Source organism: Contarinia nasturtii, unplaced genomic scaffold, assembly GCF_009176525.2.
Source record: "Contarinia nasturtii isolate CC-2019 unplaced genomic scaffold, AAFC_CNas_1.1 Cnas_scaffold_695, whole genome shotgun sequence".
NCBI classification, from domain to species: domain Eukaryota; kingdom Metazoa; phylum Arthropoda; class Insecta; order Diptera; family Cecidomyiidae; genus Contarinia; species Contarinia nasturtii.
Genome location: NW_022198046.1, coordinates 1,633,976 through 1,660,869, shown reverse-complemented (window position 1 = coordinate 1,660,869; position 26,894 = coordinate 1,633,976). Strand labels below are relative to the sequence as shown.

General features: G+C 32.9%; 1 protein-coding gene across 1 annotated transcript; it reads right to left on the bottom strand.

Annotated features, from left to right (window-relative positions):
* Positions 1-26,894, bottom strand: LOC116340781 (protein wingless). Its single transcript, XM_031767441.1, has 7 exons — positions 26,179-26,894; positions 15,006-15,268; positions 5,402-5,592; positions 5,158-5,268; positions 1,978-2,006; positions 1,639-1,902; positions 1-1,392 (listed from the first exon to the last, which is right to left on the bottom strand). The coding sequence occupies exons 1-7, from the start codon at positions 26,292-26,294 to the stop codon at positions 1,086-1,088; spliced, it is 1,281 nt and encodes a 426-aa protein (XP_031623301.1). The 5' UTR covers positions 26,295-26,894; the 3' UTR covers positions 1-1,085.

Below are 26,894 nucleotides of genomic sequence, written 5' to 3'. Positions count from 1 at the left end.
ACGATTTAATTATTATAAAGTTATTATCATGTTATTAATATTTTTACAGTTCACTGTTGGTTACAAACATTTGAATGCACATTTTCACATCCAAATTTTGGACTTTGTTTGTCTTACATTAAGCGATAAATACATTGATATATATTTTAAATTAACTCAAGAAGCGCGCCGACGTGAGAGCCTTCAGAAGAGTCTGAAGTACGCAATTTTTTTTTTATTCTTACTTAACCTTTAAAATGTATTTTTTTATGTACAAATATCAACAATTTTTTTGTGTTTCTTTTAACTTTGCTTAGAATCTAGTATATATTGTGATTTATGCGCGACCAAAACCAATCGAAAGCATTCATTTATCTTTCTTTCATTTTAAGGTCTCTTCTTTTGAGAATTTTCACTTGGAGTTTAATTTTCGTCGCATTTGAGAACATTATGAAAATCGGACCCAGTCTGATACCAACAATTCCATATAAATATTACGTATATAGTTTTTGTTAAGAAACTAAATTATGAAAGTTTAAACCATGCATTATACACACATAATTTAATTGTTGCTTCATCTGTTTTCAATCGATATAAATGTTATGGATGCGTATAACTCCATGTAGAACTGAAGTATCTTTTTAATTGTATAGTGACATGAAAAATCCGCGCCGCTTAAGTAGAACGTAAATGGACTGTAGTAAATTTACATGAAAAGAAATGTAATAAAACTATGTACAAAAAAATCAGTCTTCGTTATTTTCGCTATTCATCTTTTTGTTTTTTTTTCGTGAAAAAAAAGTAAAATTCCAAAATTTCAATAAAAATGGAATTGTTGTATGGATTTCGCTTTACTTCTTTTACGACATAAAAGCACTGGGTGTTTAATACTGTCACTTTTGTTTTATACAGACAAAATCTTATATATTTTTTTTCGCAAACCTTATTGTTTCTACGTTCAGACTAATTTCGAATACGGCACCTACTTTTACGAAATGCGTGCACGTGTCGCAATGTGCATAAAACTAGACTTACAACTTAAAGTACGCACTATGTAACTAGTAACTATAATTTTTGAATACACCTACGATACAGCAATTTGATGTTTATAGACACGTATGAATTGTTTTTTTCGTTCGGCATAATTTACATTTCACTTCACAACACCAATGAAATGTGCACGAACAACGTTCAACAACAATAACCTCTTGCGTTCGATAGCCACGGCCGCAACACATCAAATCACATCCATCTACGCCAATTGATGTGTCATTACATTGTCGTCCGCTTGTTCCTTGAATGCCGAGACGTGCATTTTTGGTACAAAAACCAGGCGATGGTTCCATATAAACCAAGTCTTTTGTGCCAGGTGGTTTGTGATCGGGATTGTATGGCTTCAGTTGGATGTGATATCTATTGAACGAATGACATAAGTAGAAAATTGAAATAATAACGTTAATTACATCAACACAAACATGAATAATTCATATATTTTTTTGACATATGGTCCATTATGGATACTAAATTAACGATGTAAACATGACTCAATGTTGTATAAACACATATGAAAATAAATGTTCACACGTCTGATTACTACATTCACACATTTGAGTGCAATTATGAATCGTTTCTTTGATCGAAAAATGTTATGAAATTTACCTATTATTTTTCCGTCGATGATGATCTCGTCGAATTGAATTTGATGATATGCTGTTCGGACTTGATGCAATATTGTTTGACTGAAGACTGTTGGTACTAATGTGTTGAATGGCATTTTCGCTGGTTCCATGTGCACTGTTACTGACCATAACCCGTGATGCACCATCAAATCGATCTTTCAGATTGTCACCAACCAATCGGAAATTCGGCAAACGCATCCAACATGTTTTCACTGTACAAGAGCCACTCATTCCATGGCATTTACTGTATTAAATAATTTGAAAGGAGAAAAACATTTAGTTTATGAAATAAATATGAAATTGTACAATATTAACTTACCATTCTTGGCGCATCTCAGTTTGGACATGCTGTGAAGAAAATGAAATGAAAAAAAAAAAACAATTCAGATTTAATAAATCAATTTCAAAGAGGTTTTATTACAAGGATGATACTGCTGAAAAAAATTTACACTCTTTGTTCATAAAAAAAAGAGACAAAAAAGTGTATGCAAAAACTTGACTTTGTTTATCCTTTTCATGTTCATAAAATCAATACATATATAATTTCCAACAGCACGAAATGTCTTCATTTCGTTGAAATCATATTATTTTCATGTTCCACACAACATATGCGCAAATACGAGCAAAGAAGTAACGACAAAAACAGAAAGATGATGAGTTCATTATAAAAGGGGTTTGCTGTTGCATTCTAGACTTAGTCATGAATCGCATGGATTGTACAATGCCGCACATAGACAATCTTCATCTCATTCACTCCAATCATAAATGGTATCATCTCATTCGAAATTATTTAGATGATTTGCGGTTTTATCGGTACATACACGAGCACTGCAATGCTCGTCCATTCAATGTGATTCTTTTCTGAGTCGAAAATATAAATTGATCAAGCGCATAATGTGAGTTTATTAAGCTATAATTCATTATCATTTAAACCATTCATCTTGCTTTCATTGCTTTATGTGAAGTGAACTGTGTGTGCTGTGTGTTTTCTCTTTGGTTGATTTTTATCCATTTTATAATGGTCGTGTTTCGGTATCACGGTTAGTGTGGAAGAGGTTTGCGTTTGACTTACGCATACATCTTCAATATGTGCAAAACACTCTGATTTGAAAATGGTTCACAGTGAATCGCAAAAAAACTTTTTTGATCAGCGAGCAACATTCTTCGGCGAGCACACATCTCAAATTCACAATAACGTTACAATTTACAAATATATTTGATGTATTGAATATTTGCATTTGTACATTATATGAAAGTGGTGGTTGTGTGGATGTGCGCGTGAGCTTGACGACCACAAATACATCAGCAGGGGGTTTTTAAGTATAATAATTTATTCAATATGTAAATGAATGTTGTAAACGCGCGCAATCATATGTTTTTGTTTATCGTACCAATCGCGCAGTTGTTGCTTGTCATTTGGCAGCGATTGTGTGCGTTTGCATATATACACTAAAATGTAATCATAAATAATTCCTAATAGAATTGAGGCATACGACAAAAATTCAGATCATTGATCTTCTCGTATTTGCGTTTTGTTTTTATTCAACTCAATCGTCGATATCATGCGATGAGCACATTTTTTTTCTTCTCCGTCACAACTCCGGCAATGATAAGTTTTTTTTTCTTCTTCATTTCATCAGAGGATGAGATTAACTAATAGACACGGATGCATTCCGATCTAGCGCTCACGTTGTACGAAAGAAAGTTGCCTGACTGATCATTCCATTAAAATGAAATTAAATTATTATCACGCATTCAAAGTCATATGTATATATTACTCTATTTCTATGGAGTGTGCTGTGTGAGAAGCATCATCGCTTTATGAACAGAATGAAAAAATGTGTGTGCCTGTGTATGTATGTGCTTGCGTTTCTTTTTTGCTTCAATACTACAACGGGTGATGGTCTGTCGCGCCATTCATTATCCACGGAACATGGATTTTTTGTAACAGTCGAAATAAAAGAGAATGAACGAGGAAAACTGGATTTGTAATCAATATTTCGTATCTTTATAGGTATTTAATGCTGTTCCAGCTACTTCATCTGCACATACCGTTCTTTCTTTCCTTTTTCTCTATCTCTGTTCGGTATAATGGAGCGGAGACAACATAATTTAGCTTGGATTTTGGTTCTTTCTTGCTTCATTTCTGCTGTTCGGATATCATCACAAAGGGTGAAGAGAGATGTAAAAGAAAGCAGTCATAAAAATTAAGTAGTTTTTGAACCGAATCAATCGAATTATCACAATGTGTGGAAAAAGAGAACGAGACAAAATCCGTCACACTAACACACACAAAAAAATTCAATTGATACGTACACCAATATTGAATTTTCAAATGTGATAAGTAAATTTGGAATGGACTTTTGGTTGATAACATTTTATTTGATATTATTTTCTTCAACAATATTGGTGAGCATAGATATTTTTAGCTCAAAATAAGTCAGCGACCAATTGAACATTTATATTTTGACAAGCTTTTACTAAATCTGCATTTTTTTTACGTGAGTATTTTAGCAGCTGTCAACGCAACGATTTAATCGACGAGTAAAGTATAAGTAAAATTAAAATGACCAGAAAAATCCGTGACAAGAATTTAAAAAAAAGATATGACCAACGAATGAGTAAAAAAAAACGTGAATCACAACGCGCAAATTAAATGAATAAATGTGCCGATTTAAACGACTTGGGTGGTTTTACACGCAGCAACCGCGAGATCAACTACTCAAAATTAATTCCACCTCCAGCTTAATAGATAAGCGAAAAAAGACACAGAGAAAAATTGCCTATGAAAAAAGTTACTAATTCAAAACACTTAAAGACTCCGAATTATGTGCGCATGTGCGTTTGCATGCGAGATGAAACAAAAATATAAAAAAAAGAATTAACAGAGCAATGTTATTATCAAATCATAAAAATGCATAACAACTGACCAACAACCGTCCATAAAGTCAATTAAGGAATATCGATAAAACATAATCGTGAATTGATCATGGATTGCATTAAAAAACTAGTCACATTAATTATTCGGATTTTGTTGTTGGCCATTTTTACGACATAATTTTTTTTTTTTGTTTCTGTTGTGCTCTCGTGATCCAATCTATGCACTCTCTTTATCCCCGGTTAAGGTGAATGAGCAATAACATGATCGCAAAATGAATAATCATAGCAGCGAAATCGATAATTTTTCCTCGTCCATTGCATGAACGATGAGTGCTGAACACGATTTTAGATTGAGGCGTTTTGCTGTAAACCGTTCGACTTTACTTTAATTACCAACGATGCATGTACAAATGCTGAGATAGAAAAGAAGAAAAAAACGCCACAACATACTCGTTTGTACTTGCTTGTTATGAACATGAATGGATGTAATTACATTTTGTTAGTGAAAATATAGACATACTGCAAACAAATTAGTCTGAGTTTAGGTTTTGAAAATTGAACAAAAGTGTTTATCTTTTAATCAGCTGATTTCGTTTCGAATAAGGATTTTTCTACTTACAATTCGGCCGGCTTCGTTGTTATGTAGATTCATCTTTTCGCGAAGTGTGCGGCCACGCTCACCAGTGTCAACAAATTCACGCGAGAATTTAAAACCAAATCCAATGTTGTCCTTTTTTATGAAATTGAAAACAAAATAGAGACATTAATTTTTATTACAATTTCATTCTCGGACATTCATATCAATATTATGTTAATTTTTTTAATTTATTAGTAAAGTAGAATGTTATCGAATTTCAACTTACACTACATCCTCCCCATTCCCAGTCACGAACACCGACAACTGGTGTACCCATGTTGTTCATTTGCGGCGAACGCGATTGATGACTGTAGTCACAAGTGCAAGATTCAATCGAACCTTCACTACAAGCCCGAGCGATCGAGTGCGTAACGGCCGCACTTGTTATAGCATAAATAAAAGCCGTTTCACGACAACCTGTAGAATAAAAAATATTAAAACATATATAGACGTTATTTTGATTATCATCAAGTCATTTTCTTATGAAAAATCTGTCATTACTTTAGTTGTTAAAATGAGTTAATTTAATTAAACCATATTTAGCATCACTATACATATGAATGAATTTTTTCAATACGAAATCACATGAATGAATTTTCGTACGTTTTTTTTCTCTCTCACTTTTTTGTGCGATTTTTTTTTTTCACATTTTTTGAAACTGAATGAATTTTAGTGAATTTCAAAACGTAACAGTCACGAAGCGTCAAAAAAATTGTGTGATGTTATGAGTTTGACTCTCATGATGAAATCACGATGCCTTTTGATATTATACTTTACTCCGTTTATCCAAAATTGTTGTGGTCACTTGGAACAGAGAAATGAACATGAATGCGGAATCTTTGAGTTGTCAGTTGAACAATTTCGGCATAATTAAACGTACACAATTCTATCAGATGTTGAGTAAGCATCAGAACTTAGTGACAGGACAAAGAATACTCTCCGCACTTGAGAATGTTAATGATAAAGATTGCAAAATGTACACACAGTACGTGCTTTTATTTTCTAACGTCGACTCAACAACCTCTTTCTTCTTCACAATGAACAACAATTTAAATACAATGGATGCATCCAAATAAGGAGAACAAATTAATGTTGAAATGTGAAAAAATGTTGTGCATTCGCATTTCTTTCGTTAAACTGATTGCAATCAATATATAAAAAAAGCATCTGAATTCATTCATCTGCGAAAAAGGTTAAGATGCACATTTAACAATTAGACATATTTTTCAAGAATGTGTAACTCACAAAATTTCGTGCAGCAATGACGAATTTATTAATGAGCGCGTGAAATGTATCCAGAATAAAGTGTGTAAAATGTCATACAAGTAATTATTTGTTTCGCCATTTTTGTTGTTGTTGTGAAATGTTGACCGTAACGTGTGTCGGCGTTAATGCGAAATTTTTGAAGTTCAAACACGTTCCCATTCCGAATTAAATTATTCGGAATTATTTGATTGTGGCAATTTTCAAAAGTGAACGACGCAGTTTTTGTGTTTAGCTGTTTTTTTTTTACTTCGGTCGCCGTCAATGCAAAAATTATAAGTTTGCGTGTGAATCGGTGATTCAAAAAAGACCTTGAACACAAAATAATTATAAAATTCCCTTTTTTGCCGTCTTCTTTAAGTAATTTTTATTTTATTGTGATTTGATTGAATTGACTCGCTTAGAAGATAACAAAAACACAACAAAATAAATTTAAGTGAACTCATTTTTCACTAAGGTCGCTGATGTCGATTTGTTGTCATCGTTCTCATCGTCAAAATGATTTTATTTCTTTGCGGTGTAGCGCAAGTATTCAGTGAAGAAAAGGTAAGACTCTATATGAGCTGAATACCTTTTTCTTGGTAATAAATTGATGTGTTAGCCACATTCCAAATATGACGACTCATCGTTGATGACATGAGCAAATCAGTATCGAGCATCAAAACCATGATTATTTTTTTATACATTTTTATATTCAAGCTATTCAAATTATTTCATGTACAAAACAATTCAGTTAGACAACGAACAGTTAAAGTCATGATATAAAAATCTTAAAACACAATCGACAGGCATTCATTTACGAACCATCGTACAAATGCATTCAAGCAAATCAAATGGATTGGAACCTTCCATTTTTCTCATACACTTCACTGATGAAGTTTGAAAGAATGAAGGAGAGAAAAAAACTATATAATGCGATAACTGCAACTAATTAAATGCACTAATACAGGTTGAATGCTCAGCAAAAATGCACAATCATTCAGCATTTTGTGTCTCGAAAATGTGCTAATTGAATTGAATCTCGTTTACAAATTGAATTTCGTTGTTGTGGTTTCAATCTTCGTTTTTTTTTTTTCATTTTCGATTGTCGATGGCACAATGAAAAATGAATGCATTGCATTGTGCAAATGGGAACGCGTATAGACAACTGTGTGGCCAACTGAATGCACTTCTACTTCTATGACTGAATCGATATGTTCGTCGTTAAGAAGCAACCAACTTTGGTGGTATTTTATAGTCAACGTAAAGAGTTGAATTTACAATTATCTCTTTCTTTGATTGTAACTTTCTCGATGCTTGTGTTTTGTAGAAAAATCACTTGTGACAACACGCACATACACTAACAACAGTGATTTGTTGGAATTTCTCTGCTCTGCAGTTCTTGATCCATACGTCGGTTATTACAAAAATGCAAGGAGCTCTATTGTATGCAATAGGAAACAAAAGACGTACAGACATTTCTCGAAAAAATTATGTGAAATCATTCGAAACTTTTCAATATGATCGAAATATTTACTTTTCACTGCAAATGAAAGATAATAATGACCACATGACTACCGTCTTCGGGTTCACATAACTTTTACTTCTGATCAATTTAACAATGAATACAAGCGCTTGACAAATGAAGAAAAAAGAGGGAATAAATCATGTTACACTTATTATGTAAAAACAAAAGCGCCACAGAGACATTGTATTTTTTTTCATACATGCGAACAATAGAAACCAGCCCATATGTTATCGCACCATTGAATGAAACACCAAGAATTGTCAGCATCCTTTTTGGCACTTCCCTTTTTCACTTATATTTGTTTCAATTGTGCGTATACTTAGTCGAAACATTTTATGGCTCAACGGCAATATATTCATAAATTAACAAATTCGATTCATCGTTGACACACATTCTAACCAACTTTTTCTCATCGTTTACTCATCGGAACTCAGTATGGTGACGGATTTTTTGCGCATGAATGAAACTAACCGTAAACATTTGTTCAAATCCAAAAAAAACCAATACCATTTCAAAATTGGTCATAATAAAGTTATATATTTTAAAACATTTTCTTTCCATTGTGCTCATTATCTCAAGCCAGTAAGTTCCACTCTTTTTTCTCTATTTTTTCCGTTTCTTCTTTTCGGTTCGGTTCTTCTTTGTACAAGAAGACGTTGCTCCTTTGTTTTATAAGACATCTACACTTGAGTTTTCTCTGTTTGACTGTAGTGGAGATGTATTCCCGTACCTCATACCCCCAAAAAAAATATTTCACCGAATTCAATTTTTAACGCGTCGCATGACATGAAATCTTCAGACAACATGAACTAATACTTTAAACTCGAAATCCACATGAAAAAAAACTAAACATCTGGTTGATGATTGTGTTTTGGTTTCAGATGATTTCTTTAGTTCAAAATTCACACTTGAACGATTAGCTGATAATCAGTGAGCATCAAATATATCGAATTTTTATTCAATTTTTTTGTGCTGTTGATCGTTATTGTTTTTTTCTTCATGCGCCATCAACAAATCAATTATGTCATTATTTTGAGCGCCGATGTTCGTTCGTTGATACAACTAACCAAAATCATTTTTTTCTCGCTAAAGTAATATAGCGATATCGCTGTTCGTAGCGTTCGAACAAAGAATTGCATTGAATTTATCTCGATAAAGTTTTGTTAAATGTAGTATTGGTTTTTACCATTTATCTTGTGTATGTGTGTATTTGGTTGGTGTTTTTGCATGTTCAGAACCGTAAAAAGAGAGATAGAACGAAAGAGGAAGAGAAAGAGAGAACAAACCTGTGTGTCGACAGTTATTGTTGTCGAACGCAGCAGGATATCAACCACACAGACTATAAGATAATGTGTGTTCGAATATTATTGTTATTATTGTACACATTATTATCATTTAAGTGCAGTAAGAGCCAATTTAATATGTACAATTTACATGTGAATCGAACACATATTCACAAATACAAATACAGTCGCGACACGATGAACGCGCTGACCGAAGCGAAAAATCAAGAATCATATGTGAATGAATATGTTTGCAATATTGAGAGAACATTAATAATAAAAACATTGCATTTGTGTGATATAAATGTTTTCATTGAATTTTCAATTCGTTTTTTGTTTTCTTTACGCTCAAAACATTGTTGGTTATCGAGATGAGAACCGGAGCGAAGCGCATCGACAACCGCTCACGAATTATGAATACGAATGGATGCAAAAGATGAAGTGTGTTTTTCAATGTAAATTTTTCATATTTTGGCGCATTCACAAAAATTATTGGACAGCATCTCGTTTTGCGCTGGAAGAATTGGATTACAGATTAACATTATACTGAAATGAACATTTATAAGAAGTACAAATAGATTTTTTTTTAAAACACGAAATAAAAATGATTGTCTCTCTGCATTAAACGCTATTAATAATAATCAGTTTTTTTGTTGTTGTTTCGTTTTTATTATTCGCCGGTTGGATGTTGTCTTCTTATATTGTGCGCGTTCAACAGACGCGAAAGATCTACGGTACATGTGTCGATGTGAATTGTTGCACCAAACAACCGATAAAATGTGTATTTATGTCGTTGTGCTAAAACATTTCAATCGATTTATTGAAATCATGTTGGGAGAATCAAGCTCATATTCTCTGTCTCTTTTTGTCAGTGGTTTTGCTTGCTGCTGAGAGAAAATTATTCGTGTGGCTTCAATTTTCAGCTAAATGTTAAATTTAAAGTTATTGCTTTGGAAACATGCTTTGCTTACCCACATGTGTAATTGAGACGACTGAAGATGGTCATGTGTTGCGGGTACGAATCAATGGAGAGGAAAATCTCGAACACGCTCATATTGTAACGCAAAAATCGATATATTATTGATCAGCGCAAATATTTCAAATAAATTGACTTGTTGATACATTTCTTCGATTTTTTAAATGCTAAGCAATGCAAACAGTGTTATGCTACAGCAACAACGGTAAATTGAACGGTGTTCGATCTTTTTCTCTCGGATTATGATTTACAATATGAATGTGATTATGATCCAAATACCAATAAATTCAAGAACATGCAATTCATGTGACCCAACATATTCAATCTAATGCTGCATACAATCCAGTTGAATTTATTGCATAACATCCGACATCATATTTATGACATCAGTTGACTTATTTTCTTGATGATACTTAAATTCCAGCATTTGAATTTTGGGCAAATGATTTCACGTGAAACATCATAAATACTGAGGTACGTCGTGTGACTCAGGGATGCAAACAATCTGATTCACACACTCTATATTGATATATGTATACATAATGTTATTTTATTTGAACAATGACTTGTTAACACATTTTTGATGAATTTCCTTCAATTTTTTCTTCATGTAAACAATAAAAAAATGAATTGATAAGGCATTTTTAAGCTAAAATTCTAAATAACGATCGCACTGATTGTTGACACACCGATAACAAAGTCAGAGACACAGAATGGGTGCGGAACTACAAATTACTCATATTTCAGTGACTAATTTTATTTGTTCAAATTATCGCAATGTAAATTCTCATCATATTGCGATTGGGAGTTGTTTTATGGAACAAACAAAATATCTATGACAATACAAAATCCATCGAAATGAGAACTTTTTTTTGCGTTCTATTTAAGTTTTGTTTGACTCATTTTTTTTTTAGACTTAATTGTTCGATTGTCTGAGTTGGAAACAACAATGGTTCGCGTTTCAAATGTTGTCAATTCATAAGAAAAAAGTTAAATGAAATATGAACTGAGTCAACTGACATCATTCCAAACAATTTTTTTTCACAAGATTTAACAAATGAATAGATGTGGGTGTGCACCAAAATGATCAGTTTGTTTGGCCAAAAACAATTATAAATTTTGAAAATTAACCACACGGATTTCCGTTTGCAAATAGAATGGAGAAACAGAATTTTGGGGGCGTTCTAGCATATCACATATTATAGCACAAGTAAATTGCCGAAAAAAATTATTTTCCCCGCTTGAAATGAACCGGTTGAAACTGGATGATGGGAATCATAAACTCATCAAGACGAATCTCATCGGAAGTGTTTTATTTTTCGAACAATAGATTTTTTGATTGCCTTTGCATTGTTTCATTTCAAAGAGATTGTTGTGTTTTTCTTCATCTTATTTTCTCTTTCCATCATTTTACTACAGGTTGCAATAATGCCAAATTTTTACTATGCTAATGGAAATAATAGAAATGTTTGATGTTTCGAGGCAGCAATAGAAAACAAAAAGCCAAGAGATAAGAATGTTATTATTTTCAATTAGTCACATGAAATGATCATATGAAGATAGAGACGGATACATGCAGGATTATTCGTGTTTTAGTGTTTGTGTATAATGTCAATATGTTTTGCAACTGTTGGATATTGAGATTTTGCGAACATTTACTTACTCTCGGCGTATCAATGCGCATCTAAAAAACAATCTCTTTCTTTTTTTTTAAAGCCAAAGTAAATTCAAATCCGTTGGTTTCTCTTTTGTTATAAAGAAAATGAGAAACTCGAAAATGTTTTTAAATAATATGCATAGAGATTGTATATTAGTGTTATATTGTTTTTGCACAAGAGAAGAGATTTTCAACGTAATAGAAGCTATTGTGTATGGGCAACAACATTTAACGTTAGTGTAATATTTTTGTATTAATGCACACGCCGTTCTATTGAAAATTGAAAATGAACGTCTCCGAGAAATCGGCAACAACAAAATTCCTTACGAGGTAACATTCTGAAGAAGCTTGGCATATTAGTTACGCTTACGATCGTATCTCTCTCAGGAGAGTGAAACGCGCTTGGAATTGAATATGACAACCGAAACAGCACCTATACACACGCATACACACAAAAGAAAAAAAATAACAGACACAAGAAAATATCTATCTTCAATCATTTTGGTTCTTAACGGCTATTGTGTTAATCCCATTCATTGGATTTTTAGTGGTACTGATCACTGATCACTACCGAAGCAACATGGCATAACAAAAATTGCCAATATTGGAAACATGAATGTATGGCAATAAATCTGAGAGATTTTTATAATTTTTAGCAGACAATATTTTCTCGATGTCGATGAATGAAAGTTTTGAGAGATGGAAGGAGTGAAAACCATTCATTTTGTCAGTCTAAAGTGTATGTGTCATGCTATAAACAACAAAAATCCATATTTACATGTCAATTTTTCGTACTTATTGAAAGGACTCTTTCTCTCTCTCTCTCGCTCTCTCCCTCTCTTTCATCGCATTGAAGGTATAACAATAGATTTTGGTTTTTGATGGACAATTGTATTGTTTATTGTTGCCTTTTTTGCAATTTCAAGACGTATAATATACAACCGAAGCAGAGACAGGGAAGGCGAGTTTGTTTTTGTTCACTAAAGTGCCAAATTAGTTTTATATATGACTGTTCAAGTTCATTCATTGTTGCTAGATTTTTCATTTTGGCGCTTATTTATATTTTACGATTTAAAGATATTTTTCAATTTTAAAACTCGGAAGATCAGAGAGGGCAATTCAATGCAACAAAACGTATTAAATTCCACAAAACGATAGATGAACGAAAGATAATAATCCAGTTCATTACAATGGAATAAAAACAACATACAAACAAATTACATGCGCGCACAGAAACATATTCCTGCCCAAAAAGATGAGTACCAGTGACGTGGATATGTGATGATTAAATGAACACTTGGTGCTTGTGTGTCCGATGCTCGTTTCATAAATCGCTTTCCGTTTGCTCTAATAGAAACGTTTACCGATTTTTGTATGCTTTATCGCTTTGTAACTGATGAAAAAAAAGAATCATCAAAAATGAAGATAGTGAGAGAAATGGGAAAAAGATTTGTACCTCACAAGAGTACTAAGATACAATGGGTTGTTTTTAATAGATTACATACACGTTTATGTTGTCGGGTGCTCTAACAATTTGATGATTTCATTAGGAGTATTTAACAAAAGCCTAGCCATTGTGCATTCTCCATGTTTAAATTTATTTAAAGGTGCTCTGCAAAGGTGTAGGTAAAAACATTTTTTTGGCAACTCTTGTCTCTTCCTTTTCTTTCTTGTGCATTTTCCTCTTGTTCATTTCATAATAAGAATTGATGAACGAACATGGCAATGACAACACCAAATCATTGCTAAACACATAATAACATCAAAGGAAATGAAGATTTGACATGGATATATACAAAAGTCTCAATACGTCTCTGTGCGTTGACTGACACTTGGATCACCAAATTTAAACGTGTTTCTTTTCTTGTTCTTTCAGTTCCGAAACTCAACGAATTCACGTATTAAATAGGTAGAAGCAAGCAAAAAGGAGCGAAACAGGCCAATTGGCAATAAATTCATATTCAAGAATGAATGGACTGTCAAAAAAACCACCATCGATGCAATGCTTTGTTAAAAAAAACGATCCACTTTAATTATTTTCAAATGGACTGCATGGAAATCCATTTACAATAATGAGAAAATATCGAGGAATGCAAATGATTTGCAATTCTATAACGATTGGCTTGAATGCAAGAGCTTGCACCAAATGCTTAAAATAGATGCGACTATTTTTTTCTGAATGAAACTCATTGAAATGTGCATAATGCTCTATATGGCGTTGCGCCCTATTCATCTGTCAATGGTATTTTCCAAAAAAACATACACGCACAGTATAAAATGGTGCGCACGCCGAAAATAGTAATTACATTGTATTTGAAAAATAAAACGATGAAGTATGTAAATTGACGTTGTCTTTGATTTTGTGCAATTGATTTAATGGCGTTTTTATGTGTGCATTAGCTTCGCTGCATTTGTTCACTGTGGAACGCATTTCAAAATGAGTTAATTGCCATAAAATTTATTTCAAAAAAGATTATTTTTTTTTGCATCGATCAAGCATTCACTTTCGGCTTTATATAAATTATTCCGTTTCTCTCGCAGCCTGTTTTTATTTCATTTACTTTTGATTTCACAAAAGCACTGCACACCAGATGGAATCATAATGCTGGCTTTTGAACGAGTAAAATGTGTTTCGTCATGAAATAATGCGTCGTCTCGTGTTTGTGTGCAATTATTTTACGTGAAGATGATTTATATGAATGTATAAAGAGCGAACACATAATCATTATGAATTTTGTGTTTTTGTTGTTGGTTTTTTTTTTGGACTAAAATAAAAATTCCATGCACCATTATCGCCATTAGCTTTTTGTATGCATTCGGTACAGATCTATTGTTAACTGAAATGAACGCATCAAATTTGACACATTTTATTAATTGCGGGTAATTAATATTATTTTTTTAAATCGAATGTGTGAAACGATTCCAATGGAAGCGATCATCTGAAAAGATTTATAGGCAGTGTAATATGCCACAACGAATCAACTTTGACGACTTAATTCATTCAATCAAGGGAACAAAGGACAATGATGCTAATGATCAAATGGAACATGAAATAAAACTAGTTTTAAAAGAAAACATATTTTCAGAGAAAAAAAAACACAAATTGAAGTAGAATGAACAAAGATAATAAAATGTGATGCGTACCTCGATCAACGATTTTTCCAAATAGATTTTTGCCGCGGAGGAAGTTTTTCGTCGAACAATTCCATCTTCGATTGCGAAATTGGTGTTGACATTCTGAAATGGCAAGATTTGCACCTTTGACTAGTGCCGCCAACACACCAGGATTCTCACGTACGAGTCGTCGTTGTTTACGCCGTAGCGTTGTGTGAATTGCCGGATCCATATAAACGATGCTCGATGTTAACGGTGATATATTATTTGGTTCACCAACTTTTGCTATGCCCCTGTAAGAATATGAAATAGAAAAACAGAAAAATAAATATTGAATATCATCACAATATCAAATGAATGATTTGAATTTTTTTTAAATTCTCATTTTAACTAGGAATTTAATAAGCTATCTCAACCATTGGGAATCATTTGAAAACAAGAAACAAATACTGTCACACTACCTGAGTGAATGAAAGGTAAACAAAACTTAAAAAATCTCTCTCACCAAAACTGTTTATTTACATTTATTTTCTAAAAAATGTTGCTGTTTTCTTTATGGATTTTATCAAAATGATACACTTAATGGCGCAAAGTACTGAAAGACCAATGTTTGTTTGTTTTTAAAACGAAAATTGAGCATTAAAAAAGGCAAGAAGTTTGCCACTTGAGAGTAAGTCATCTGTTAAAATATCATCGATGCGCTTCGTACCGAGAGCACACATGTCTCTGCATGAACTGTGCCTATCAACTAGCACACGTTTATTATGCTCATTTTACCAGGAAATGGGCTTTTTTATACATAAAAGGACTGCTATCAATATCGTTGAAATGCAGTTTCAATATTCACCTTAACTGACTCAAGTCAGTGCAATCAATTATTTGAATAAGCTTGGGTTGACAGTTGGTTTTTTGTCCACATTTTTAAAACATGTGTATATTTTGGTGTTTTGTTTCTGTTTGCCTTTTTTCTCTCTCGACTCAACCACTTTACGTTGACTTTCAATGTGGCGTATATGTTGGAATAATCAGATGTGTCAATATTTACTGTTAGAATTAACCTCTTCTCATCCATATTTTCAACATACTGCTTCAAGTTTGCGTTTTTATTTCTATCTATCTTCGGAGGGTTCAGGTGCTTTTTTTTGGCTTGTTTAATAACATCTGGTTTGGCTGAAACAAACTTGAGTTGTGTGTGAATGCATAACCTGTATGCATTGACAAACAAAAATCGTTTCGACCTTTCAATTGTGTGAAATTGGCCGCATAATCAGAAACAGAACAGAACCAACACCAGAGAAGAAAATAAAAACAATCACGGCATTTTTTCAGTGAAGCGGCGCTGAAAGTGCGTTTGGTAATCCAATCGGCTTTGTCGGTAGGAACAGCCATCCATCCGATCAATGAATCACTTCTCATCTTTTTTTTTTATTGTTGTTCACGTTCGGCGAAACTTTTAAAACGCTTTGATCACGGCTGTACATTTGTTTATCCACAGTTTAAACGTTCTCACACATGTTTTCATTTGAATTGGCTTGGTCGTGACTTTTGTTCATCGGTTTTTGTTCCGTGTTTTCAACTTCAATTTTAAAAGCGTAAATAAATTACGTAAATATTGAATTTACCAAAACATTTAATTACTTAATTGCAATCAAATATCAAACATAGACAGAATCCCAGCGGAACAATAATAATTAATAAAATAAATAAATTAAAGGAAACGAAACTATTTTCTGGATAACATTGGGAACTTTTTAGTTTGTTCAATCGAGATTCATTCGCGACTTGGTTTGATGATATCGGTTTGGAAGACTGAAGAGAGAGAGAGGGAAGAGAGAGAGAGAGTACTAATAGAGAAGATAAACTGTTTGGATAATTTAATGCCTTTTATCTGAAAGACAAATATTATGTTAGAGTCAAAGCAAATGTGATGGCTGGTTGTGGTGAGAATGTTTGTCGATGCGGTGAAACAATGAAGAAAATATTCATTGAATGCGCATCGCCATTGGCTTATGAATGACAAATAAATGTAGCGTGTGAACGAATCAAACCATTGCTCGTTCTGCTGACTGAATTCTTTTTAATGATATTAGCTGCTGGTGGCTTGGTTCCATTTTCTTTTTTTTTTTCATTCTTTTTTTTATTAATATTTATTTTTAATGATCCGCAAACGCATTAAAAAAATAAGATTAGGGTTCGTCGTCTCTTCAAGTCTTTTGCGTGTATTTCTTCAAATTATCACCGGAAAATATTCAATATACTCTCTATCCTGCGGCTCGCCCATTATTTACTCTGAGCCCATTTAATATGTTATAAAAAAAAATGTTTTCGTCAGCTATGAAGTGTACTTATGCGAGAGATTTCAATTGAATAACCCAATTAAAAACGGTTACGCGAATGAAAAGAGATATGTGCATTGTTGTGTGCGCACAAGTTGCCAGTATTTTTTACCGGATTTTATTGATGTATGTCAATTGTTGACGAGTCGGTATTTGTTGCATGTGTGTGGCATTTGCATTAAAATTCATTTACTTGACTCAGATAACACTGTATAAATGTACTACAATTTAATTCACATGATATTTCTCGCGTTTCACTCGCTACAACAACTTTCTGAAAGAGTTTTCACGGTGCGTAACAAAGTCGACGATAGCGTGTGTGCATACAACTCATCGCCTCAATATGAACATTGACACATGTGACAAAATGCGGTTAATACATTCGCCGTATCGATTTTATGATTTGTGTTGTAAACACGGCTGTTGTTAAACAATTCTACGCAATTGTTGCATTGATCGAAAGTCTCTCTCGAACTTCGCCTCATTCGTCAATATGATAATAATCGTTGAGATAAAAGACATTGAAGCGACGACCAAGACAGATGAAAATAAAAAGAAATACTTGAGCAAATGAACGCAACGCTAAGGAAAAGAGTAAAGTGAAAGACAAAACAAAAACAAAAACACATGCACACAAGACAATTCAGAAAATGTCCATCACCTCGCGGATATATTGTATTTCGATGCGCCGGTAATTTTATGCACATATATTTCAATGGCGAATTATTGTGTAAACTAATAAATAAAATTACTGAATAAAACGCGAACAGAGTTTGTGCAGACTCACATATGTTTAGTGACCGTTGTACGGTACATGGAGTTAAGTTTTTTTTATTTTTCTTCGTACTTTGGCTGTGGTGGTCATAATAATGAATGCCTTGATTCGTTGACACGATTGTAAACGTGCTTGCACTTTTCGCAACATTCACGCACATACAACAAAAGATAACCCGTCGTAGACAGCAGGAGTTCCCAATCATTTCGTAGCGAATTAATTATACAATAGCCATTGCGTCGCAAATAATATTGAAGCAATTGATAATGAAGAGGACTGGACACTCTATTTTCAATTCATTAAAATATGTCAAATATATAAAAATCAAAAATATACATTTTAACGGAAAAAAGAAGTTCTTCTACAAAGCTGGTGTTGGTATTGAATATCTTTTTTTGGAATCGAATTAAATGCTAAAAAAAACTCTTCATATAACTCAGTTTTCAGTGGAATGCAAGCTCATTACCTTTAAGGTTTGAACTAAAACATTGTTTAAAAAAATATTTAAAATTAATGAAACAAAAAAATCAACGGAATTGTGTCTGTGAATGATTTTGATGGCAAAAACCGTGCAGAAAAACCACCATACAAAGAAACACTGACCACAAATCGTTTTTTGTTTTGTTTCCATTTGATATTTTATTTCGAATCTTTGATTTTGCTCCCTCTCAAACGCGGTAGATAAAGAAGCAGAATCGAAAACAAACCTGAATATATATATATAAAAAAAAAGCAAAATATTTCCATTACATTATTATTATCGGTAGATTCAACCGAGTCGATGAGACCGAATAGTGTGATTTGACCAATGATTGGAACTAAGAGACGGGTATCCCAAGTGCTACTGATACAGAATATGCCGAAATAATGCGCTGATGTTTTTTTTTTTACTTTCCTCTGTCGGTGCCGTAAATTCTTTGTGTTTTTTGTGTAAAAAAAATCTTTAAATTGGTTAAGTGATAAAAACTAAAGCGAACGTAAGAAAATGCATAACATTGCCAGTTTTTTCGTTGTTGCTACGGTTCGATTTGGCATGAAAAAAAATGACAAGATACCGTACAACAATGAGAAAAAAAATTGATTTTGATGAATAGCGTCTCCTTATTGACGACGATGACGACAGACAAACGTAACAAAAACTCGACTGTCAGAGTTGCTGAAATTAAATTAAAATTCATGCTCATCGCGCAACAAAACACAAGAAATGCGACCGCATTCGCTGTCTTTAAGCATGAGCATTCCAAAATAACACATATCGTTCGCATGTTGGTGTAAATTCTAAAATTACACTTCGAATGAGCTATTTTGATCGGTTAAAACACGCGCATCACGGTGAGAATTTTGCTGATCTGAAATCCAACAAGGCCAATGCGACAAGGATTCGTGTTTTCAACACTGATCAATGAATACCTTGTGGAACGGAATATATTTTTCAAGCAAAAACGTTTTTTTTTTCAGCCAATTGGTACAATAAAAAAAACCTACATTTGAACAATGAATTGCGTTCCGTCGAATTCCACCAGTCCTTAAAGTCGTCATACCAGTTCGTAAGCATTGTTCTTGTGAACGTGATCGCGTTGAGTTTCGCCATTAAAAAAAAAACATTCTGAATTAAACGTATCGAAAAAGGGTTTTGTTCATAAAGTTTCTAACAGTTTCCACTGAAAGCGTTAAGTACTTCTATTTTTTACGACTTGGTTCTTTATGCTATAAAACAAAACAATGAAATCGAATGTAATTTTATAGGGAAGAGTTATCTTTGGGGCTTTTTAACATGTAACATGTTCCATCGTATCGAAACGACAATTTCAAAATAAAGAAGAAAAAAAATGAATTCCAGTTTACCAACTCATGTACAAATTGAAACATTAAATTCCGAAAATGGTATTTTCATATGGTCACTTGATGCTGGTTTCTGATATCGGCCACAACCGTACGCAACATCGTACAATGATTCCGAAGAGCAATTAGAACAATGTGCGTGAGCTCAGTAGCTTCTGAACCAAGTCGTTGAAGACAAATATATTAAGTTATGATAAATTTCTGAAAGCAAAAGCGGGCCAAATACAGACGATAAAATTAAAGAAGCGAATTATTTTTACGGTATGAGTGTGCGGAACGAGAGACAATGTGAAACACACAATTGATGGCCCAAATTTCAGTATAAAAATATGCGCCGTAAAGAACAAGAGACTTGCGGCGGAATGAAAGCGATTTATTGTGATATCGTTCGCGTTACCGAAACAAACCGAAAACAAAACTGAACACAAAAATAACAAAGAAAAACCCCATAAATGTTTGTATACACATATAACACATAAAATGTAAAACCACTGACAAAAAAACGCATGTACGAGCATAAATGATTTCGATCAGCATCACGTACAATTGGATCATCGTTTTCGGTTGTTGTCGTTGTTGTTGTTTTTTTTTCTTCTCTGATGACTTTTTTTCTGTTATATTTTGGACTTGCTGTACGTAATGTTAGGTCTGGTTTTTCTTCTCGGAGACACTCATGCAAGCTTGTGACGGGCAATGGTCATTAAAATTTTGTGACGCGCGCACATTCATTTCCTTTTCATTTAAAAGTACGTTTCCACAGCATTTACCAGTACATGTTAAATTTTATGTGATAAAAATGTGTGCGATCCGAGTGCAATGATAACCATTGTAAAATATGCGCATGCACAAGACACCAAACAAAAGATACTTTGAATGACCGTATGACTAATCGTTTTTAAAGGTGATATTTAATAATTGTATTTGCAAAAAACAAAAATTCATGCAACCACGGAATAATAATAGGTTCATTATCTCAAATTGACTCGTTCCATCTGAAAGTATTTTTCTGTGTGATACACAAAAAGCACCGATTTCATGATTGTTTGCATACATTTTCAAGCAGTTCATTTGTGACTTAATCTTGAACTTAATTCTGGGACATTTTTCAAATTGAAAATACTATAAATATAGAAAGACAGAAATAAGTTGAATTCCATTTAAAATTATCATAAAATAAAGGAAAATTAATATGAAATAAAAAAAAGTAATCAAACAATTTTCTTAATTGAGCATCGTTCGAATAAAAGAAGAAGAAGAAAAAACAGTGGCGTTAAACCGTTAAATCGTTGGAGAAATTACAAAATTGAATAAATTAGCACGAGTGATTAGCTTTTACGTAGTCAATCAATAAATTTAAATCACGATTTTATGGTATTTGATTCAATCGATCATATGTTTGATTGAGCGTGCGAGTACAACGACGTGATGTTCAACGATCAATTAATGACATGTTGTTGTCCACTTTTTACTTCATTTCATTTGTGTGTGTGTTTTTTTATTATGATAAAAATGCGAAGCAATGATTTTTATTACGCTACGGACACGTCCACATGGCCATAAGACGATGCAACCTTGCACAACATTGGAATTCAAAAATGACGAACCAAAGAGTGGCTAGAGAAAACACAACTCAAAATACATCTTGTAAGAGATCGACAATACAACAAAAAAGCAGCCAATCGTTCGAATATCGGTAAAAATTAAGTTGATTGATTTTATGTTTCTGTCTTGAAATGTTTTCATTTGGTCAATCGTTTTTGTCATCGGCAACATAAAATTCTTCGCTAATTAATTGAATAAGTTAATATTAATTGACGATGGTTTTTCTTTCATTGTCAATAAGATGTCGTTGATTGTTTTATCGGTATTGATATAAAGTATATATACCGAGTTTTATATTTTGTTTTGTTTTGAACAACAAAACGATTCGGTGACTACCTGCCAATGCAGCATTCGGCTCCTTTTCTCTTTCGGTCAATATTCGCATCACACATGCAGCAAAGTAGATCAATATGAATTCCGAAGTGTATTATGTACAAAGTGTCAATGCGACGGTGAATACCACAGTCAAATAAAGCAAATCGTATCACCTACATCACGCCAATCTATTTTGTTATTCACTTTATTTATATCCATTTTTTTAGTTAATATTATAATATTTTATAGCATTCACTTGCAAGTAAAAATTATGCATTTTACATCACTTGATAAATGAACGATTTTGAAACGCAAAAGGATGATGCGAATGATATTTTGGATTGAAATGAAATGACAAAATGCTTGATAATCATAACATGACTATAGCTTGACTACTTTCCGTATGCAATTTATTTTCTTTCACTTAAAGATATGACAAATTGATGACCAGAAGTTTTTTGCCACAATACACTGTGTGTCATTGTCACTGTTCGACACCTTATTCATTCATCAAAAAACATGGATCATTCAAATGAAATAACGACACCATTCAAATCAAATGAAAAATAAATTCTTTATAAATTGAATAAAAGAAATAAAAGAAGAAAAAAAAACGTGTGGATTGATTAGTTAAAAGCAGCATAAAGAAGGATTTGTATCAGATACATCGATATATAGAGAAAATTGTCAAATATCCAGAGTAATAATTCATCAACGTCAATTTGTGGTCTTATCGAAATGACCAATCTCGAATGGAATGAATGGAAAAGTATTTTTCCTTTGTCAGAGCAGATATGCGGTAAACTTACTACAGAGTGCATGTGTAATAAATGTTGAAGCCAAGTTGAATTTCTCTATTGTCACACGATGAAGGAGTGGTGCATTTAACTTTTTCAATGGAATGAAAGATAGTAGAGAAATTCGAATGGATTGTTTGATTACCACTTATAGAGACTTTCCATATTATGTTCGCTTTCTCGTTGTTTATGGTGCTAGCTCCAGATTTCACGTTTAAAAATTAATGATCCACGCTGATCGAATTAGACAAAGCAGCAATAGCACAAATAAATTGTGTTGAGCGCCGTACTCAATATGTGGCGCGCGAGCACACGCTCACTCCCTATTCAAACTACAATAATTGGTTAATTAGATTGATTCAATTTTCTGTTTCTTCCCGGGTTTTACCTTTTCATTTGCATGTGGCATGCTTCGTTTGTGTGTGGCTGGCCATTTGAATATATATTCAATGTTGTTTTACTTGAGCAAATGGATTTTCTATGTTCCGATTTCAATTAAATGATGATTTTTATCAATTAGCAATTAGAAAATCAGACTATAAAGTGCATTGCATCACAGACTCAAACTCTTAATATTAGAGAGTTTAGCCGATTTAAACAATCAAATGAAGTAAACATTATAAGATAACGAAAAAGAATTGGTGTTGTTGCTGCTTTTTCTTCGTTCAACTTTCCTAAAAAGCCTATCATCAAATTAGACGTAATTGAGAGAATGCGTGTGTGGGAATTGTATAATGAGAAGGAAGCGAGACTTGTGGCGCTATATGAATGTATCATTTCATCTAGAATTTAATCCCGAATTTTTTGTTGGTATCTTTTTTTCTTCAATTTTCTCGAAACCAATTCATTTACATACGTTAAACAATCGTCTGTGTTTTTTTTTTCTCTTCATTTTCTCATAGTATGTTTACAACTGAACACGAGTTTCTTGTGGCTCACTTTTTTCTGTTGACATGCATGTAAATTTTTTTTTTTTGTTACTCTTCGTCAATTACTACACTCTTTCCGTATTTGCTTTCTTTTTTCTCACCAGTTGTAAGTTTCTGTATATATTTCTAAAGTGAATGGTGCATAACACATGTAAATGTGTCATTTAGTCCGCCGACATTTCGACTTCGTAGTATATTTTAAAAACAAACTTAAGTGGCCTGGCGCTGATATTAGACATGTGCGTACACGCAAAGCGACGGCGTGCACAACATACACATCTGTTTCTGTTGTGCCGCCAACGGCACCCGAATATATTGAATTTTAATTGAGTCGGATATTGATACGATGTGCTGGAAAAGTGGTTCGAATTCATGGAATTTTTTTTTCCATTGAGATGAAAGACCACAGCCGGGTGTGTTGTTGTTGTTGGCGCTAGCAAGTGAACATTTTTCTTTATAAACTTTGATGAAGATGTTTTAAGATTTGATACTTATTTCTTTTAAGTGTTAAATGAAAATTTCAAGGCAAATTGACAATAATTTTCTTGTTTTATGACATGGTTGTTGATGCACCCCATAATTAGATCGAAATGGGTGCAAAAATATAGACTTTATTAACTGTCAAAATTTGAATCGGAAGCAAGAATCAGTGATACTTTTCAAGCGTTGAGATTAAACATGTTTCGATCAAATTTCTTTTCTTTTTTACATAAAACCAAGTGTTTCAATTGATTTCACAAGTACCAAAATGCGTTTCAATCATCAATAACGTATTTTTGTTATTTTCGATTTTTTTCTCATATTCTGAATCTGATTTTCATTTTCTATCTCCCTCTTTTTCTCTCATAAAAATGCAAGTGTTTGCACATTAGATCGATTTGTTGGTTTTTTTACGACGATATGATTAAAAACTTATTAACAGTCCGTTAATGTTTCACATAATTAAAATAATTGTCTTTGAAATAGGAGAAATTGCACGAAACGCACGTTATAAGCCAAACACACATACATTTCGATCAAGTAGTAAATTGAGCAATTAAGTCAATTTGTTTTTATTATCGATTTGATTATAATCATATTTATAATTTCATATCAATTTGCTTTAGCAAACAAGTATGAGGTGCAATTGTTTTCATACATGACTCAATATTGACGAAAAAAGAACATCATCATCACTCGATCGAGTCTCTGAACATTTGTAATCGACGTAATCGTTTTACGTTGATCAAAGTCATAAAGTAATTAGCATGAAACTATAAACGGTAACTAAATCAAATCGATTACGGCAAAACAAACTGGATGTCAACGAAAGACAACATGACAGAACAGCACCGGCACCGGCCTGTTTACATTTAACTTGCCAATTTGTCTACGTGCTTTGAATAGTATTTGTTTTTCTCTGTTGTTAAATCTTGTTGAAAATCGAATAAAAATTGTGATTTCTCGTGGCGAATTCACAGCATGTGTCGTATTCATAATTGAATAATTTTCGCATAGAAAATCCGATTACCGCATAATTAATTTGTTGGCTCGTATGACAGATTATGCTAAATGTCTCTAGTATCAAATGCATCGCATTTGTCAACCTACACGAAATGTTTTTTTTTTTTCATTTGTAGCTGCTGTTTTTTTATTAATCAAAAACGTGCGATCTCAAAATCACAGAATCTTTTCTGACCCACGCGCAAACATTGCAAAACTGTTTAGGATGTTTCATGGTGGGTGTTGCTGGGAAATCGTAAATTATTCCACAAATATGCACAAGTACATTTGTTCTTTCGATGCATTGTGAATTTAGCTCGACTTTTTTTTCAGTATCTGTATTCATAATCGAATAATGGATGATTCCATTTGTACAATTTGTATAATCTCCTTTTCCATTCCCATTCTTTTGGACCGCGTACACAATATACGAAGAAAAAAAATTACTCAGCAAATCCATCAATCTTGTCATAATCCCATTTGATTAACTCGGTTGAGAGCTACCGCGCCATGCTACCGAACATGTTAATTTCATTCTCTATTTATTATGCTAATGCCCATTCAAAATAAATATTTTGTGATGATGTGCTTGTTCTGGATTCATCAATATTCCATTTTCAAAAAAAAAAAAATTGACGACGATTATCTAAACCCTGTATGAACATGATTTTTTTTCTCTTGCTCCCAAAAACATGTGTTATTCTGTCTTTAAAAAAATTTATTCATTTTTTTTTGGCTTGTGCCACATTTCGACTACAAATTGGTTCAATTTTTATCTGCATAAATTGTTTTTCCCCATTTTTCCTATTAGCATTTTGATATATGGTTTTTTTTGGTGTTGTTATTTTGGTTAGGCACTTTTTTGTTATGTTAATTTCGTGTGCATGTTTCGATCTCACTTACACAACGATTTGGCATATATTTTCTTTATGTGAACAGAGATGATCATAAGAAAAGTCAATATTTATAAAAGAAGAGAATAAATGAAGATGAAAAAAAAAACAAGTCGATGGTGAAAGAGATATGTGATCAATGAATTATTAATTAAAGTGTCTGCTTTTTATCACTTTTAATGATGGAAATTGTTCAAGGCAAAAAGTGAAAAATTAAATTCCAAAAACTTACCACCACATTGAACCTCTACCGCGACCGCCTTGTTTTTGTTTATTATCAAGTGCTGTGCAAGTGCAGCAACACATAGTCGCTACAAGTATCGTCAGTAAATAACTAGATAAATCCATTGTATCTGTTTTTGTAGGTTTTTGTCTCTCTCGTTAAAAGTACAGTTCAAATTCACTTTCTTTTTGTGTTTTTGTTTTTTTTGCAACCAAATATAATCACTATGTCCGTTAATCAAAATTAAATGTGTAAATCGACATCGCAATCACTTCAGGACGCGCACATTGAACAAATGTGTAAGTTGACCGTCGCGCAATTTTCACACTGAATTATTTATTGTAATATATATATCGTTTATTCAGAAATTAGAATGAGCGACTTCAAATTTTTTTTTTCTGTATTTGATTCACAATCACGAACGAAGTGTACACATTACTTGTCGCATATTACAAGTTCGCACATTATTTTCAGTCAGGGTTGAGAGCATTTACTTTGAATGGCAAAAAAAAATGTAAAGTAAATATAAGATTTAAACAAACGAAGAAAAAACACTAAAGCCAATTACACATTTACTAAATATACATTTTTATCAGAGTCGGCGAAATCTCGTCTTATCTCTTGATTCAGGTTATCCAAATGCACACGTACTGATATAGACAAAAAAAAAACGAAAGATCAGAGTGTAAAAAAAAACAACAATATACAGCGTGTTATTTGTTACT

Coding starts and splice junctions, on each gene's coding strand:
- LOC116340781 (XM_031767441.1), bottom strand. CDS start 26,294: ATGGATTTATCTAGTTATTTACTGACGATACTTGTAGCGACTATGTGT. Junction 5,269..5,401: donor GGGAATGGGGAGGATGTAGT/GTAAGTTGAAAT, acceptor TTCATAAAAAAG/GACAACATTGGATTTGGTTT. Junction 1,903..1,977: donor ACTGAGATGCGCCAAGAATG/GTAAGTTAATAT, acceptor TATTTAATACAG/TAAATGCCATGGAATGAGTG.